General features: G+C 48.4%; 1 protein-coding gene across 2 annotated transcripts in view; it reads right to left on the minus strand.

Annotated features, from left to right (window-relative positions):
* Positions 1–18,673, minus strand: part of PRKDC (protein kinase, DNA-activated, catalytic subunit) — a 129,835-nt gene that overhangs the window by 29,673 nt on the left and 81,489 nt on the right. For both annotated transcript variants that reach the window (XM_069599970.1, XM_069599971.1), the window contains exons 57-68: positions 18,225–18,432; positions 16,461–16,650; positions 15,436–15,648; positions 13,761–13,873; positions 12,146–12,277; positions 10,936–11,115; positions 9,149–9,354; positions 7,788–7,926; positions 6,820–7,008; positions 5,488–5,712; positions 4,651–4,759; positions 38–149 (exon numbers count right to left, since the gene is read on the minus strand). In XM_069599970.1, coding sequence (XP_069456071.1) covers positions 38–149; positions 4,651–4,759; positions 5,488–5,712; positions 6,820–7,008; positions 7,788–7,926; positions 9,149–9,354; positions 10,936–11,115; positions 12,146–12,277; positions 13,761–13,873; positions 15,436–15,648; positions 16,461–16,650; positions 18,225–18,432 — 2,016 coding nt within the window. The remainder of the gene's footprint in view (positions 1–37; positions 150–4,650; positions 4,760–5,487; positions 5,713–6,819; positions 7,009–7,787; positions 7,927–9,148; positions 9,355–10,935; positions 11,116–12,145; positions 12,278–13,760; positions 13,874–15,435; positions 15,649–16,460; positions 16,651–18,224; positions 18,433–18,673) is intronic.

The following is an 18,673-nucleotide window of genomic DNA, read 5'->3' on the forward strand; positions in this document are numbered from 1 at the left end:
AAAAAAGACCACATCAACTTGGGGGATTACATCTCACCGATTCGTGATGATGTCATCCCAGATGTTCATTGGGTCCATTTTAGCATCAGGGTATCGATTTGTCCAGGTTTTCACAAGTCTCTTCAGGGGAACTTGAGATGATAAATTACCTAAAAATGACATTATAGTGTGAGTGTGGCCACAGCCCAATGATCAGACCACCTTACCAAGTGAGCTGCCATCTGTAAACAGAAACTTAGTTCAGATTCCTTGTGCAAATTATAACACTTGGCCCTCTTGTTCACAACAGGAGCACAAAGTTACCATGTTTAATATATTCTGGCATGAAAACTTAATGTCTTCAGGCCATCAAGGAAAGAGGAGGAAATAAACACACGCAATTTTTACATTCACCACAGGTCCACAGTCACAACGCTCCACTCACAATCCCGAAATCTAAAAAGCACTGAAAACTGACAAGCTATTCACAGGGTTGCAACCAATTTTATTGTTTATAAAATCTAATATAAGTCATTGCAGGACAACTGAATCTGCTCATGCCACTCATGGGAGTGCCCAGAGGAGGGGGAGACTTGTCCGTTGCTGGAGGATTAGCCACCAACCCAGACCTGGTGTGCACATGAGGTCGCCATGACAAAAGCCCCAAAGAGCCTGGCTCAAGGGCTTCTAAATCCCACAACACCAATATTTAAAGAGAATGCACTAGTCATAGCAAATAACCTTTTTCAACAATATAAGAGGTGACTTTACACAGGCACATCACCAAATGGTCAACACCGAAACCAACGTGTTTCTTTATAGCCAAAAATGGAAAAGCTGTATACATCAGCAAAAACAATACCAGCAGCTGACTGTGGCTCAGATCATCAAATTCTCATAGCAAAATTCAGGCTTAAACTAAAAAAAAAAAAAAACACCACCACACTGGAAAAACAATAGGACAACCAGGTATGACTTAAATCAAATCCCATATGAATTCGCAATAGAGGTAACAAATAGATTCAAGGGACTAGATTGAGTTAACAGTGTGCCTAAAGAACTAGGGACAGAGGCCGCAACACACCACAAAAGGCGACAAATAACACCATTGCAAAGAAAAAGGAAAGCAAGAAGGCAAAGGGGTTATCTGAGGAGGCTTTACAAATAGCATAAGAACAAAGAGAAGCGAAAAGCAAGGGACAGATGGGAAGGTACATCAAATTAAATGCAGAGTTCCAAAATACAGCTATAATAGTCAAGAAGGCCGTCTTCAATGAACAGTGCTTAATAATCAAAGAAAACAACAAAAGGGGAAAGACTAGCGATCTCTTCAGGAAAACTGGAAACATCAAGGGAACATTCCGCCCCAAAATGGGCACAATAAAGGATAAAAATGGTAGAGACCTAGTAGATGCTGAAGAGATCGAGAAGAGATGGAATGAATGCATGGAAGAACTGTATAAAAAAGATCTTAATGAACCAGATTACTATGATGGTGTGGCTAGTCATCCAGAGCCAGATATTCTGGAGTGCGAAGTCAAGTTGGCCTTAAGAAGCACTGCTTTTAATAAAGCTGCTGTTAATGAAATTCCAGCAGAACCATTCAAATCCCTAAAGGATGATGCCATCAAGGTTTGAAAATTCAACGTTCAAAAACTAAAGATCATGGCGTCTGGTCCCATCACTTCATTGCAAATAGATAGTGACAGACTTTATTTTGGGGGGGCTCCAAAATCACTGCAGATGGTGACTGCAGCCATGAAATTAAAAGACGCTTGCTCCTTGGAAGAAAGCTATGACCAACCTAGACAGCATAGTAAAAAGCAGAGACATTACTGACAAAGGTCCTTCTAGTCAAAGCTATGGTTCTTCCAGTAGTCATATATGGATGTGAGAGTTGGGCCATAAAGACGACTGAGTGCTGAAGAAATGATGCTTTTGAACTGTGGTGTTGGAGAAGACTCTTGAGAGGCCCTTGGACTGCAAGGAGATCAAACCAGTCAATCCTAAAGGAAATCAGTCCTGAATATTCATTGGAAGGACTGTTGCTGAAGCTTCAATACTTTGGCCACCTGATTGGAAGAACTACCTTGTAAGAAGAGACCCTGATGCTAGGAAAGATTGAAGGCAGGAGGAGAAAGGGACGACAGATGGTTGGATGGCATCACCGACTCAATGGTCATGAGTTTGAGCAAGCTCCAGGAGATGGTAAAGGACAGGGAAGACTGGCATGCTGTAGTCCACGGGGTCACAAAGAGTCAGACACAACTGGGCAACTGAACAACAATAACAACGTTTAAAGCTTTGCTTTTCTTTCTATGGTGAGAAAGCAGTGCTTACCTTGTTCAGGCAAGTTACTTAATCTCTAATGCCCTATAAAATGAGGAAAAAGAATCTAAGTCTCATTTGTTGTTCAGTCCCTCAGTATCTCTCAGAGTTTACCCAGGTTCATGTTCACCACTTCAGTGAGGCTGTCCAGCCATTTCATCCTCTGACACCCTCTTCTCCTTCTACCCTCAATCTTTCCCAGCATCAGGGACTTCTCCAATGAGTCATCTGTGCACATCAGATGACCAAAATACTGGAGCTTCAGTTTGAGTATCAGTTCTTCCAGTTCAGAGTTGATTTCCCTTAAAATTGACTGGTTTGATCTCCTTGCTGTCCAAAGGACTTTCAGAAGTCTTCTCCAGCACCACAGTTCAAAGACATGAATTCTCTGATGTTCTGCCTTCTTTAACAGTCCAGTTCTCACAACCGTACGTGACCACTGGGAAAACCATAGCGGACTTTTGTCTCTGCTTTTCAACACATCATCTACGTTTGTCATTGCTTTCCTGCCAAGAAGCAAGCATCTTCTGATTTCACGGCTGCAGTCACCGTCTGCAGTGATTTTGGAGCCAAGAAGAGGAAATCTGTCACTACTTCCACCTCTTCCCTTCTATTTGCCATGAAGTATGGGGCCAGAGGCCATGATCTTAGCTTCCTTAACAGTCTTAAGCCAGCTCTTTCACTTTCCTCCTTTACCCTCATCGAGAGGTTCTTTAGCTCCCCCTTCACTTTCTGCCATTAGACTGGTATCTGCATATCTGAGGTGGTGGTTGTTTCTCCCGCCTATCTTGATTCTAGCTTGTAACTCATCCAGGCTGGCATTTCTCATGATGTGCTCAGGGTATAGGTTAAACAAACAGGGTGACGGCAGATATCCCTGTCACAATGCTTTCTCGATCGTGAATGAATCAGTTGCTCCAAGCAGGGCTCTGTTTCTTCTTGACCCGCACACAGGTTTCTCAGGAGACAGGTAAGATAATCTGGTATTCCCAACTAAGAGCTTTCCATAGTTTGTCATGATCCACACAGTCAAAGACTTTAGCATTGTCAATGAGACAGAGAGAGATGGTTTTCTCTATAATCCAGTGAATGTTGGCAATTTGATCTCTAGTTCTTCTTCCTTCTCTAAAACCAGCTTAGATACCTGGAAGTTCTTGGTCTGAATAATGCTGAAGCCTAGGCTGTAAGATTATAAGCATGATCTTACTAGCATGGGAGATGAGTACAATTGTCTGATGGTTACAGCATTCTTTAGGACTACCCTTCTTGAGAATTGGGATGAGGATTGACCTTTTCCAGTCCTGTGGCCACTGCTGGGTCTTCCAGATTTGCTGACATAATAAATACAAAACCTGATCAGTTTAGTTCAGTTTAGTTGCTCAGTCATGTCCAACTCTGCAACCCCATGGACTGTAGCACACCAGGCTTCGCTGTCCACCACCAACTCCCAGAGTTTGCTCAAACTCATGCGCATCAAGTCATCAATGCACCAACCATCTCATCCTCTATCATACCCTTCTTCTCCTGCCTTCAGTCTTTCCCAGCATCAGGGTCTTTTCTAATGAGTAAGTTCTTCATATCGCCTGGCCATAGTATTCCAGCTTCAGCATCAGTCATCAGGTGCCATGATATTAGTTTTAGAGCCTACATCTCATAGGCTATTATAAAACTGGGTAAAATACAGAGAAAAGAAACTAACACAGCTCCTAGAATGATACGCCACTAGTAATACATACTTGAAAAACCATTCTCTAAATTTAAAACAGAGAACAGTCAGGTAGATAGTTCTGAACACCAACTTTTATCAGTACTCTAAGAAGTCTTTCAAGAAATGAAATTTGAATTCAAAACAAGAAGTTACTTCTGACTCTGGGGGACCTTCCATCGGCATCAGGATTAAGCCCACTCAGCAGTAGCAGAAAGGCCTTCGGTTTGGGCACAGCCACCTGGGCCTCACCTCACCCAGGACAGTCACGCCAGTACCCCAGGCTCAGACTGGCCCTCTGAGAACCCCTCTCTTCCTACCATAGCCAACTCAAGTCCTACCAGCAGATTCTATCACCCCAATTTTTCATGGGGGTCCTGGCTGCTCTGCTCTGTGGGGACCACAGCGTCTGCTCCTTGGAAGCTTCTTAAGTGCCCAGAAGAGCACCGGACTATTTTAAACACTTATTTCAACAATCTCAAAATACACATTCATGGAGTAAACTCAAGACAATTTCTAACCCATACATTAAGAAACATGTACTATTACCAAGCAAAACAAAAACAAAAAAATCAATCAGATGCCAAAACTCTTCCTAATTATGGAAGGAAAAAAGATACATATAAATAAAAAGTTACCTTGTTTGCTAATAAAGCTGATGAACTCCTGAATTTCTATGAAAGTCTGTACAGATTGCAATTTGGTGAGTCTACTTCTGTGTAAGAGGACATCAATACTGGAATAGTTCTGGAAAAGTTATTTAGCATTGGTTACAGGTCAATGTACTGCTTCAGATTTTAACACAGTCTAAACATGAAACAGTAACCACTCTGTAAACAGATCAGTTACACGAGATGTCTCTGGTCACAGGAGCAATTAAACGGTCTAATTTTTTTTTTTAATTTTGGTTTTCAGTCACATTTTGGTTCAACAAAATCAATAAGAGCAATACAATCAGGTGCTGCTGCCTCCATTCCCCACCAATTCTTAAAAATCACAATATCCTATAATACAGAACTGCCAACTATAGAAGCCAACCTTCTTCTTTCCATAACCTTCCTCGAGTGGACTGCTACTCAACCCTAAGCATGTGTAAAAACTAGAATAAAGACAGTGAATGTCTATGTTCAGCAATAATAAACATTCAGGGACTCTACACAAGAATCGGCTTTAACAACGTAACGGCCAACCTCAGAGGCAGGACAGACTCCGGCTGGTGGGGCCGCAAGACCCTCCTGCATGACCACCTCCCACCCAGATGCCTGGGGGTGGGGCCTGCTCTCAGGTACTTGTCCAGGGAAAGAAAGAAAACCCCAAGGGAAAACAAAAGGAACTTTCTAAATCAGAAACAGGCACTAAAAGGCTCCAGGCCATTGGCTGGTGTGGAGGGAATCAGGGTTAAGTGGCCAGAGAACTGCCCATGTCGACCCAAGCTCACAGGAATAGCGCAGCCCCGGCGGGCCGGCCCAGGTTACCTGCATGAACATCTGGATGCAGTTCTGGATGTAATACTTGGCCCTGTCAATGTCGTCCTGCAGGAGGTACAGGAGACTCAGCTCCTGGCTGTAGCGGAGCTCGAGCAGGGCCTTCCGCAGCTCCGAGGTCAGTGCCTCGTCCACAAAGGTCAGCAGTGCCTGGTCGCCCTCCCCGCGCAGCAGCAGCTTCAGCTTGCTGCGCACCATGTACGGCAGGCAGGTCTCCTGCAGAGCGAGAATGGATGTGACATCCCGAGATGGCGTCACCATGCATCTGTGGCGTCACTTCACTGGTTCAAATGATGGCGCTTAATGTTTCAAACCTAAGGCCACAATCTTTCAAGCAAGTTCATCTACAATTGCTCATTTTATAACCACAAAACATACAGGAACACGTTCTATAGAAAACGGAAACTACTTGTAGCTGAAAGAGAACCGGACGTTCAGTACCAAGTGAGGACCTGCAGGCCGGGCGAGGGCAGCGGTGCAGATGGGTGCCAGACCGGCCCAGTGAGGCCCATGTGCAGTGCAGACACAATAGGAAACACTCTCCCTATGGTCACACCAGGGAGGCTAACATTCCTTTGTAAAGGCATCTGCTTATTTTGAAAGCATTAGCTAAGAGCACAGTGAGTGAGTAAGCGAAAATCGCTCAGTCATGTCCGACTCTTTGCGACCCCATGGCCTATACAGTCCATGGAATTCTCCAGGCCAGAATACTGGAGTAGGTAGCCTTTCCCTTCTCCAGGGAATCTTCCCAACCCAGGGATTCAACCCAGGTCTCCCGCACTGCAGGCGGATTCTTTACCAGCTGAGCCACAAGGTGAGCCTAAGAATACTGGAGTGGGTAGCCTATCCCTTCTCTAGCGGATCTTCTCAACCCAGGAATTTAACCGGGGTCTCCTGGATTGCAGGCAGATTCTCTACCAACTGAGCTATGAGGGAAGTACAGTGGTTTAACGATATTATGGAGTTTGGGGGAGTCAAGTTATTTAAACAGTCTAATGCTTTACAACCACTTTCCTGTTTCTGAAAAGTTTTAAACACCTTCATTAATTAGACTTCCCTGGTGGCTCAGATGGTAAAGCATCTGCCTACAATGCAGGAGACCCAGATTCAAACCCTGAGTCGGGAAGATCTCCTGGAGAAGGAAATGGCAACCCACTCCAGTATTCTTGCCTGGAAAATCCCATGGATGGTGGAACCTGAGAGGCTACAGTCCATGGGGTTGCAAAAGAGTCAGACACGACTGAGCAACTTCACTCTCATTAATGAGAGAGCACTTGACTATCGAGGACATCTAACTGGGTGACCTCATAGATGGCCCCGCACCTGATAGAAGGGCTCGCTCCACATCTTGCTCAGGTCCGGGGTGCCCTCGCCATCAGCGCTAGCTGTGGAGCAGTACTCCAGCGACTTCCACTCGGCCAGCTGGTTGTAGCAGTCAAGGGATGCAAGTTCCCAGAAGTCCTTCTCGGCTTCCGTGGGCTCACCATCTGCCCACTCCTGTGTGTTGAGGGCCTGCAAAGATTATTTTACCAAATTGGATACATGTAACATTCACACTAAGAATAATCACTGTCAGATTTATGACAGGTATAGAAAAAATGGAAAAGAGAGTTAACTTGAGGGAACCTAACTGTCAAATGAATATTAAAAATCCCAGCTAGGACAGAACCACTTCTTTGGGGAACTTAACTATAAAGTCAATTAATAAGCTGAAAACTGAAAATGGCCCTTAATTTGATATAAATACTGTAGAGTCTTCACTACTTAAAAAGTTCTTAGAATGAAAATTAGAAAACAGGACATTTATAGAAAACTGCAGAAGGTTTCACCATTTAGATGTCTCGCACAGGCCACAGGCCCTCAACTGCAAGTGTGACCTTCCACACATCCACACTCAGTCACGGACAACTCCCAACACAAGACGTGCAAAACTGGACTTCCCCAAACCAGCTCTCATCTACCTTTTTATAAGTTTTACTTGCAGAGTGGAAATAATCTACTCAAACAGAAACTATATAACAATACCAGATACTGAAATGACATTTTACAATTTCATAACTTGGTAAAAAACACTTTCTCTTTGATTCAGTATTTTCTTAAAAAGAGTAAAAGACAGAATAATAACTAGTTCACATTCAATTATTATGAAACCATTTTCTGGTAGTAATCTTTGTGTAAAAGTTAAGGAATATAGATGAATATTTGAAGGTCTAAATTCTAAAGTTGAGTGTTTCCATCCAGAGAACAAAAGTGGTAAAGCAATGGACACACTTGCTGGAGATCAACTCTACCTCGTTATACAGCCTGGCAGCTTCAGAATAGTTACTTCTTGCTTCTGCTAACAGTGCGTCCTGTGTGATCTGCTTTGTTCCAATCTCACTGCTGAAAATACCACGGAGGATGTCATACTCCCCGATTGACCTGTACAGTCTATGAAACAGATTAAAAAAAAAAAAGAGGACAAATCAGTGAATACCCAATATTTTTAAAGTCTTTCTTGAAATGATATTAAACCAAGATGCCACAATTATAACTAAAAAAGATGTCATATTGATTTGTTAAAACATAAAATCCTAAAAATGTTGAAGTTACCAGTAAGTTTTAATACTTGAGCCATACAGAAGGCAGGAGTTATTCTCAAGTACACGGCTGTGTGCTCAGTCACTGCAGTTTCATCTGACTTCCTGTGACCCCATGGACTGTAGCCCGCCAGGCTTCTCTGTCCATGGGATTCTCCAGGCTAGAATACCGGAGAGGGCTGCCATGCCCTCCCCTTCAGGGGATCTTCCCGACCCAGGAATCAAACCCGCATCTCTTATGTCTCCTGCGTTGGTAGGCTGGTTCTTTGCCATTAACCACTAGTGGCGCTTTACCAATAGCATCACCTTGGGAAGCCCATTCTAAAGTGCATTTAATGTAAAATCTGAAAATATCATAGGTTTACAAATGAAACATTTATCTGTGGTAACCTTTCTGGAATCTGGTCCAAAACCCAGAAGCAGGCAAACTAGTTCTGGCCCTACAGATGCCATGTCCTCCACATGCAATGGCTGTCTTGATGTTACTGAGAGCCTGAACATGTGCTGGAGTTTTGACTTTGATGTCAACACAAATTTGTTGGCCCATCAGCCAAGCCTTCCACTTGAAGACAGGCTCAGGTGTCTAAAAGTCCATTCCGTCCTCCCTGGAGACTTCTTCCTGTCTTCAGCGTGCCCACACAAGGTGCCACAACCATCCAAGCCTACGGAGGACATGACGGGGTGGAAACAGCCTGTGGGCAGAGCAGCAGCCCCAGGACGTCATCCCCCAGGGGACGGGCCACACCCAGGCTGTGAGGCTTCTCAGCAGCGACACAGCACCCACTGCTCGCCTCTCACAGGCACAGGGACAGGAGCGACTACACGACAGAGACATTCTTTTACACTTTTCCCAGAATCGGGAATATCTCAAAACCAGTGCTACAGGAAAAATGCAAGTCCAGTCTCACCCTAATCCAGCGCCCTCAGAATCCAGTGTCTAAGAATTAGGCCCTGGGTTTCTCATGATAAACCTCAGGTAAGAGAAGTCTCAGACAGGATGTATCTTGCCCAGATAAAGTAACTGTGTTAGACACATCACTTTGGCCACAGCAGGATCGGGGCCCAGAGCTTACTTGGCAAGTTCCATCCACCTGCCGACGTCGGGGGGCAGGCCGGGCCTCCCCCGCACACGCTTGGCAGGCGGCTCCTGGGGTGCCAGTCGCAACAGCGCCTCCTCCAGCAGGCAGATGGCCCCGGGCTGCTGCAGGCCCGCCAGGCCGGCCCCACTGACCAGAGCCGGGTCAAGGCTCAGCAGGTCGGCGTGTTGGCAGCTGATCTCCTGGCAAGACACAGACACACAGTCCTTCAGTGAGAGGGTCTCCAACCAGGAGTAACTCGTTTTACCAAACACTAAGTTCTGGCGTTAGCAGTCAGGGGAGAAAGACATGGAGCACTTCACACACAGTCTCAGACCAAGTCTGCACGTGCATCCCTCCCACGTGGCTCCCCCAGTTCCGGGCCCGAAGGCAAGCTGCAGGGCGATAAGTTACCTATCAAGACTTCCCTAAACAGCAGTGGACAAAACTGCAAAACTAGAAATTCAGATATAAAAAAATCACTGCAGAATACAATGTGAAGAGAAACTTACTCTGAAACACTGGCTGATGCAATATAACTTCTCAAGCCCTGTCTTTGGTATTGCCAGGAGAAAACCAATGAAAAAATTCTACATGTAAATTATAAACCAATAAAAGTAGAGTACATAAAAAGAAACTGTATTAACAGTTTCATGCTGCATGGAAGAGAACAAAGTAGGCATAATAAATACTTCATCTCAAGGAATTATTACCCAGTCTGCAAACCACAGCTACTGATAAACAGCATTAAAGAACATAATTTTTAAATTATTCCAAGGACGTAACTAATTACAAAAATACTGACATGAATCCAGATGATTTTCTACTAGGAGCTTTGTAATTATCCACGTTTTGAGTATAAAGAAAATATTTTTTAATCCCCTAATAAGTATGCTTAGTGGTTACATCTACACGAGTCCTCTGTTTGAACTGCATTGCTGTGGAAACCTTCTCTGACACCTGTGTCCCCTGTGTCTGCAATGGTGCAGAGCACCCCTCACCTCCCAGCAAGGGGTGGCCTGATGATCTGCCCACCAGGCCCTACACCCCACCCACTTCTGCATCACATGCCATGCCCTCGTGACCTTCCACCTCTGCCTGCTCTCCGCCTGCCCCCATCGAGTGTAGTTCTGTGTCCCTGTTGCCTGGTCCCCACCCAGTGCACAGGTAGGCACGTACTCCATCAGTGTCCCCGAAGGTGACAGCAGGGCTGGGTGCCACGTGACATGCAGGTGTGACCAGAACCGTAGAGGGACGAGCTGACACACAGTCAGAGCAACTCTGTATTAAGTTGGATCTCAGATTATTCCGTCATATATAAAATTTAAAAAAAAATACAAATTAACTGGGGCTTTCCTGGTGGCTTAGCGGTAAAGAATCTGCCTATCAAGGCAGGAGACACAGGTTCAATCCCTGGTCTGGAAAGATTCCACATCCCGTGGAGAAACTAAGCCCAGGTGCCAAACTACTGAGCCTGTGCTCTAGAGCCCGGGACCCACGACTACTGAAGCCCGTGCCCCAGAGCCTGAGCTACACAAGAGAAGCCACAGCAACGAGGAGCCCGTGCACCACAACAAAGAGCAGGCCCCAGCACCCCCAGCCAGCACAACCAGAGAAGAGCCCACACGGCAGGGAAGACCTAGCACAGCCAAAAAGAATCAATAAGCTGCCCTGAGCCACCTGGGAGGAAGTGGCCCCACCAGAGTCCAGCTGCTGTGTTAAGCCCACACTGCAAATGGGAAACCAGCAGAGCCACTGAGACACAGGCGTGCCGACCACCTCACCTGGATGCAGGACACAAAGGGCGGGAAGAAGGAGAAGCTGGTGTCCAGGAAGTGTGTGAAGTCCTGCAGGAGCTTCTGGGCGGCGCCCCGCCCCTCAGCTGCAGTCCTGCGCTCGCCTGACTCCCTCAGGATCCCCGAGCACAGGCTGCTGAAGAGCTGCCTCGCGACGAGCGGGTCCCTCTGAAAGACATTCCCGAGGGGGACAGGTGTGCTGACTTGCACGTGCATCAGAGCCTGGCCTGGAACATCAAGTGCTGCCACCAGTCACCACGCTGGGCAACGTCACTGGAGGGCTGTGCCCACCGAGGAAAGCTGGGAAGGGACACGGGGCTCTAAGGTATTTTGCAAATTCCTATCACTTTAATAAATAGTTAGATAAGTAAAAAGCTTATAAAGCAGTATTGGGCTACACAGATGTAACCTATTATTATGATCAATATTGGGCCTTCCCAACGGTTCAGCTGGTAAAGAAACTGCCTGCGATGCGGGAGACCTGGGTTCGAGCCCTGGGTTGGGAAGATTCCCTGGAAAAGGGAAAGGCTACCCACTCCAGTATTCTGGCTTGGAGAATTCCATGGACTGTATAGTCCATGGGGTCGCAAGGAGTCAGACACAACTGAGCGACTTTTACTTATCACTTATGATCAATATTAGTACCGTAAACTTAAGTACAGTAAAATTATGAGGCATCAAGTTTCAGTACCTAATTATGTACTATGACACAGTATAAAGATCTTTAAAATTACTTCATTAAAGTCAAAGGAATTTTAACCAGACTTTTGAGGGATAAATATCTCATTTATCTCAGAGCACTCAGCTACAGAATCTCACTCACTCCTGAAGCTCGTGGTCACCCTAATGACGCAGAGGAGTGCCTCTGTGCCTGGGAATTTCGGAGAAGGATGCTGATACCACTGACCTTCCCCATCACCCCCACAAGAGGGTTTTGTATAATCAATGATTTAAGTGGTGCAGCTACTTACATACTTTTTCATTCCCACCACCATCACTGGTGAGAAAAAGACTGCAGTGTGACCGGCACACAGAGACACTGGGCCCAAAGCAAAGTGCTGGATAAGACTCCACGGTGGGGTCCCCGGGAGCCAGGACTTGGGATGAGGCTCAGCACTGAGGCCCGTGTCGGGGACAGGTCACCCTTGCTCCCTGCAAGAGGCAACAGTCCCAGAGTGTGTGCCGGTTTCATACTGACCTGGGCCACAGCCTGCAGCGGGGTGATCAGGCTGCTGTGTGGAATCTGGATGTCAGGAAGGTCTCCACGGCGGTAACTTCTGTATAAGACGACCTGGGCCTCGTGCTTCATTTTCAACTCACTCTTGATCTCCTACAATCATCAGCAATACAGGAAGGTTACAACTTTCACCTAACCAGTAGTGTTTGGGTGATGAAACTGTCCTCGCCTGCCACTGACAAAAGTGAATCAAGGTCAATTCTAGCTCAGACACTCTAGCCGCTACACTTGATCAACGTGGCAGACAATAAGCCCAAAACCAGCATCAGATGCGCAACAGGAAGATTATTTAAAGATCTATTACAAAGAAATCTGAGTTTCTCTGAAACTAGAGAACTTGATTTAAACTTTTTCAACCCACAAATGAGAGGACTGTATCTGTTTGTCACTCTTAAGACAAACCTTGGCTACAGAGCCCACTGGCCCCAGCTGGCCCTGCTCTCTGCAGCCGTTCCCCCTTCGGGCCCCATTCCCCCGGCGGGTACCGGTTCCAATGGCAAGGGCCCGTTCCCGCTGAGGGGCCAGGCTTCCCCTGTGAGCCTTGTTCCCCCGACAGGGCACTCCCTCACATGCGTACATCCTGGCTAACCCCTGAGGCTGCCTAGCTTCTCCATCTGCTGCACACTGCTCTGCAGCTCCAAGAGTAGAGGGGACCCCCAAACGCCTCTGATGAGTGGTGACGACATCCAGCAAGGCCACCCCAGGTCCCAGGCCACACCCCATCCATTCCCTGAGACCCTCAGCGATCAGCCCGGCGCCTCTATCCCACCCCCACCCTGCCCCTTCAAGAAGCCCAGGCAGGACTCAGACTTAATGAGGAGGCTGGAGCAAAGGCCCCTAGGCTGGGTGGGGCCAGCCTTCAGCCTGCAGAGCTGTGGTTACAGAGATACAGGGAAGTCCAGTCTTTCCACAGAAGATAGTGGAACCTTCTGACCATTTCACTCTCAGACTTGGAAGTGAAGTGGCTGAGGATTTAAACTGAGTCACAATGGAGACAGGATTCTCACCCACAGTCCAGTCCTAGAACAGCCTGTCGTCATCTCTGTGGGTTATAATAGGGTCTCAACCACAGTCCAATCCTAGAACAGCCTGTCAACATCACTGATCTGTATCTCACACTGACTCTTGGGCTGAACAACTTCTGCTGTTACTTCCACATTGGGAGAAACGTTCAACCATCCCTTCATGCCACACGTGTGTCTGCAGTGGGCAGCTCGGGACTGGCCATGCTCCTCACCCAGCCCCCCACCAGCCTCCAGGAGCGCAGCCCCTGTTTGTTTGCCCTCAGCCACGGCGTCAGGGCTCTGGCCTCGAGGCTGTGGGGACTGCACCTGAGAGGCGTGACACCGGGGGCGGGGGGTCCTGGTCTCCACCTCGTGCAGAAAACCCATCTGTCCAGAGAGAACAGCACCTCCCACCCCCCAGCAGAGCAGTGGGGCTCAGGCAACACCTGGAGGTGGGGTCGCATGGGCCACCTCTGCGATCCGGCCTAGGCCAGCCAGGAAGACATCTCCTAGGCACACCTCCTGTGACAGAAACAACTATTTCCGACCAAATTCCAGAAATGGGTACAAACCTTTTCTCGCTTTTGCTCAACAACACCTTTCCTGGCATAAATCAAACTCAGCTTTTCTTGGTCCTTGAGAAATCGTCTGCGTAATCGCAGTATTTCTGCACGATTATCTGGACCTGAAGAACAGACAGCAGGTTGGTTATGCGCAGCTGATGTCCATCCCCACCTCCCCAGAATTGCTGACATGAAGTGAGGCATCCGCTCGTCTCCATCTCCTACTCCCCGCAGCTCTATTTCCAAAACAACCTAAGCCTGCGAAGCGCAGTTTTAGAAGCTGGAGAACTGAGGCTGCACGGAGGAAGCAGGCAGGGCTCGGACATCTCGGGGAAAGAGGGGGCTTGGAAATGCGAGGCTGAGGCTGGAGGTACGGGGCCATATGGCTGGAGCAGAACCCCCATAGTCGGGACCACTGGGGAACCCAGGGCTGACCCAGCACCAGGCCTGGACATGCAGGCAGGAGGGGGAAGACCTGGCCTCGGAGGGGGACCACCCAGTACAAAATGGGGGCCTCCACATCTGATGAGGCCAGTCAGCACACCCAGTGTGCAACCACCACTCCTAATGCCGGTTATTGCCTGCCTGGACACAGCAAAAGCCGAAAATCAGCAGACATTTCACCAAAGCTTCAAATAAGAAAAGTAGGAACCAAAGCAATGCGGGGGAGAAAATGTTGAAAGCAGACCATCTAGGGAAAAAATTTTTCAAATGACCCTTTATCACAAGAGCAGAGTAGGTCCTGTAACAGGGCACAGAGGGACTTTCCGAGAGCACAGAAGCTCGTGGGAACTAGAGACTGGACGTTGTCATGCACAAGCATAGTCAGAAGGTAATGCTGTGCCCAGAGCCGAGCAGAGACGGTAAGAAGGGAAAATCAGAAGGACAGTCCCTCGGGTCTGACAGTCAAGGTGGAATTCCTACAAGAGAAAACTGACGTTTGGAAATTATTGGCAAAAACACCCATGGGTGAAAAGGGAAGCCGTTTCTTAGTGAGAAAGAACACGTATACATATACATACATGCAGGTGGATCACTGTGCCATTCAGGAGAAATCAACACAACTCTACTTCAACAAAAAAAGAAACGGAGGCCATTAACGCCCACGAACAGTGACCACACGAGAAAGGAGAGAAGCCCCACGTGAGCCAAGCCGCAGCAAGACCTGTTCAGGATGTTGGTGGCAGTGTGGGGGGAGGGGGGAGGCAAGGGAGAAAGTGACCAAGACCCCAAGGAAAGGGGGCCACAGTAACGCCAACTGAAGCTGTGGAAGCAACACTGAGGGCCTGGCTGAGCAGATGAGGCTGACTGGGGAAGGGGCCCCAAGGGATGGGGCTGGGGGCTTCTCGAGAGCCTGGGGGGAATCTGGCCGAGGCCCCTCCCGGAGCACACCCCCACCCCTGGTGAGCTGAATGCCTGCATCCTCATTCCCGCCCTCAGGCCTGCCCTGACCCTCCCAGCCACCGGACCTAAACTCTCTGACTCAGCTTCCCCATCCTGCTCGTACCATGGCCCCTAGACCCTGAGACCCCTGAGTGAGGGGCCAAGCCAGTTCAGGCAACTGCTTTCTGAACCCCAAACCAGGCTCCCACGTGGTGCTGGGCTCCACGCAGGCCACCTGGACTCAGGAACAGTCATGAGCTTGCGGAGGCAGGTGTTTCAACACAGCTCAGTGATCTTTTACCTTGTGCTCCATCGTCCACCTCATTCTCAAGGAGGCCCAGCCTTTTCTTCCCAAATTCAGGCCCCACGGACTTCACGGGCGTCCCCCGGGGCCTCTCGGGCCTCTTATGGGCAAACAGCAGGGACGCAGACGAGGCCTCAGCAGTGGGGGCCAGGCTGCCGCCCAGAGGGTCGGTGCTGCCTGCCGTCAGCCAGTGGGAGAGCACTCTTCCTCCTGCAAACGCACACGATGCGCGGGTCACAGCAGTGCCGCTCGGCCGGTGCCTCGGCCAGGACCCGCCGCTCAAGAGCAGGGCCGCCCGCAGTTACCAGGGTAGGCCACCACGTCCCAAGGAAGGCCCGGCGGCCAGACCTCCTCTCCTTGTGGGCACGAGGGAGACCACCACACGCCCGTCAGGATGACACTACATCTACATGGCACTGAGGTCTGTGATGTCTAACATCAGTGTCTAAAGGTCCCACAGTAACTGGCCAAGTTAGTCCTATTTCCACAACAAACAGAGTGTGAAAAAATTACATACAGGAAAAACACTGAAGTATTTCCATAAAAACGACTTGGGGATTTTACTCTACAGCTGATACTCTGCTGATCAAAGGAAACGGCTGAACCGTTTGAGAAAGAGCAGGTTAACGAACTACAAACACAGTGAGTGAGTCTGGTTTAGCTCGGCTTTGCTTCTGAGACAAGCGGTTTTAAACTGGATGCACTGGACAGATCTTTCCGGACAAAAATCAAACTAAAACTTACATGTACTGAAATCTTTCTTGTTTTCTCCAGTCAGAAATAATGCTTTTCTCCCCTTTTTTAAAATTGTGGTAAAAACACAGAAAGTCCAATGGACGATGTCATGCACTCTGAAGAGCCCAGCACGTTTGGGCTGCACAGCCGTCCCCACTTCTGTCCCCAGGGCCCCTCGAGGCCACCCCACCCCCGAATCTACAACCCAGGGACTCAGCCCATCCTCCCTCCAGCCACCGAGGCCTTCACGGTGCCCCCGGCATGCATGCCCACAGCGGAGGCAGTACCTGCACTCTGTGTGGGTGTGAAGTCAAGCTGCTGCTGGGTGGCCCGGACCTGCCCCGCCATCGCCCTGCGAGCCGAGACAGACCCGTCCTGGGTCCGGGCCTGAAGCGTGCTCTGGGAAGCCTGAGTCTCAACAAACATTGGTGTGAGGACTGTACTCCGGAAGCGCCAGTCGGGGTCAATGGTATACTCCTGCCAGAGGGAGGGTCAGGTGAGTCACGGACCTTCTCAGAACGTGCAAATGCTTATTTAAAACTTCACAGTCCTCTCCACAAACACTACTATACTCCATGTAGCTCTGCAAGAAGCAGCTGAAGAACAACTTTCTCAAATTTAAAAATTTTAACAGAACAATTATCTGTCAACAAATAAAACCAATCAGTACTGGGGAGAAAAACTGCTCTTCTCCTCCTAACATCCTGCATTCAGAGGCTCACTGCCACGCTCAGGGAATGACTCGAGACTCCTCTGACCCCACTGCCCCCACCATGTAACCAGACTAGGAGATGCTGGGGACATGGGGGGATGGGGTGGGGGGGCTCTGAGTCATCATGTGGCTCATCAGTGGTGCTGCCAGGTGGAAGCGCAAACAAGCACCTACGGGGCATGTCGGGGGAGCGGGGGAGGGAAATGCCTCCATGGAGGTTGAAAGGACAAGGGTGAGCTGTGTGCAGGATAGGGGGCGAATGGGGTGAGGTGCAAGTGGGCATCTCAGGAAGAATGTGTGTGGATTCCAAGTAAAATCAGGAAGCCAGCACACGAGTCATCAGGGAAACGCCAATCAAAGTGCCGTGAAGCATCACCAGATGCCTGCCACGTGGCTGTGACCAGGAGACGAGAGATGGCACCTGCAGCTGAGGAGCGGGAAGGGCACCCTGTGCACTGTGGGTGGGCATGCAACCTGCTGCTGCCATGTGGACAGCAGAGTGCAGGTTCCTCAGGAAACTATAAATAGAACCACCAGAGGACCCAGCAACCCCACAGCTGGGTATTTATCAGAAGAGAACAAAAACACTACTGGGAAAAGACACAGGCACCCCAGTGTTCAAAACAGCACTGCTTACACAGCCAGGATATGGAGACAACCTAAGCGTCCGTCAGCAGACGAAAGGAGAAAGAAGATGCGCGCCGAGTGTGCACGCACACACGCACACACGCCACACACGGATGATGGGCCACTACTCAGCTTTGAAAAGGAGCGAAATCCCGCCATTTGCAACAACATGGATGGACCCTGAAGGTATTATGCTACACGAAGTGAGTCAGAGAGAAACACAAATACTGCAAGATCTTCAGTTCAGTTCAGTTGCTCAGCAAAAAACATAACAAAACAAAACCAAAAAAGCTCATAGAAACAGAGAACAGATTGGTGGTTGCCAGAGGTGAGGGATGATGGAGACGGGTGAAGGGGGTCAAAGGGCACAAACTTACAGTTGTAAAATAAGTAAGATCTGGGGGGCGACATACACATGGTGACTACAGTCAGTAACACCATCTGTATACGTGAAGTTTCTAAGACAGTATATCTTGAAACTTCTCACTGCAAGATAAAAATCATCTAACTATGGGCAGTGATGGATGTTAACTAGATTTATTGTGGTCATAATTCTGTAATGTATACAAATATCAAATCACTACTTTGTGCACTGAAAACAAATACAATCCTAATTACATCTGAATTGAAGAAAAAAGCAAGGATTTAACACCAGTGGACAAAGTCTGCTGACCAATAGGCGGGAAAGTCAGCTCACAGGGCCAGAGCTCACCTGAAACTCACACTCGGACAGAGGGTGCTCAAATAGGGAAGTCTGGAAGTCGGGGCTCAGGCTGGTCATTTCAAGCAGGAAATCTGTCGCTAAACTCAGGAAGTGCACTTCTATCTTAGGAGAATATAAGGAATTTAGGGCCAGCAATCGGTCCAAGGTATTTGAAGGCAACCTAGTTTCATGGCTCCAGAAGTTCCGAATAGTTAATCTGGAAGGCAGAGAAGAAAGAAGAAGAGGAGGTCTCTACGTGCCCCACGAGGAAGATCCTCTTCTTCCACCGGAGATCAGCCCTGGGACTCCATCCACATGCAGACCTCCATCCACAGGTAAGCTGCCTAACAGATGAGGTACGTGCTGAAGGGGAAATATTCCAGAATGTTTGCATACTTAACAGGAGGTGAGAAGCTGCGTCATTCTATTCTCATTTCTATTACCCAGAAGTTTGCAAA

This window comes from Ovis canadensis, chromosome 9, assembly GCF_042477335.2.
Source record: "Ovis canadensis isolate MfBH-ARS-UI-01 breed Bighorn chromosome 9, ARS-UI_OviCan_v2, whole genome shotgun sequence".
Lineage (NCBI taxonomy): Eukaryota > Metazoa > Chordata > Mammalia > Artiodactyla > Bovidae > Ovis > Ovis canadensis.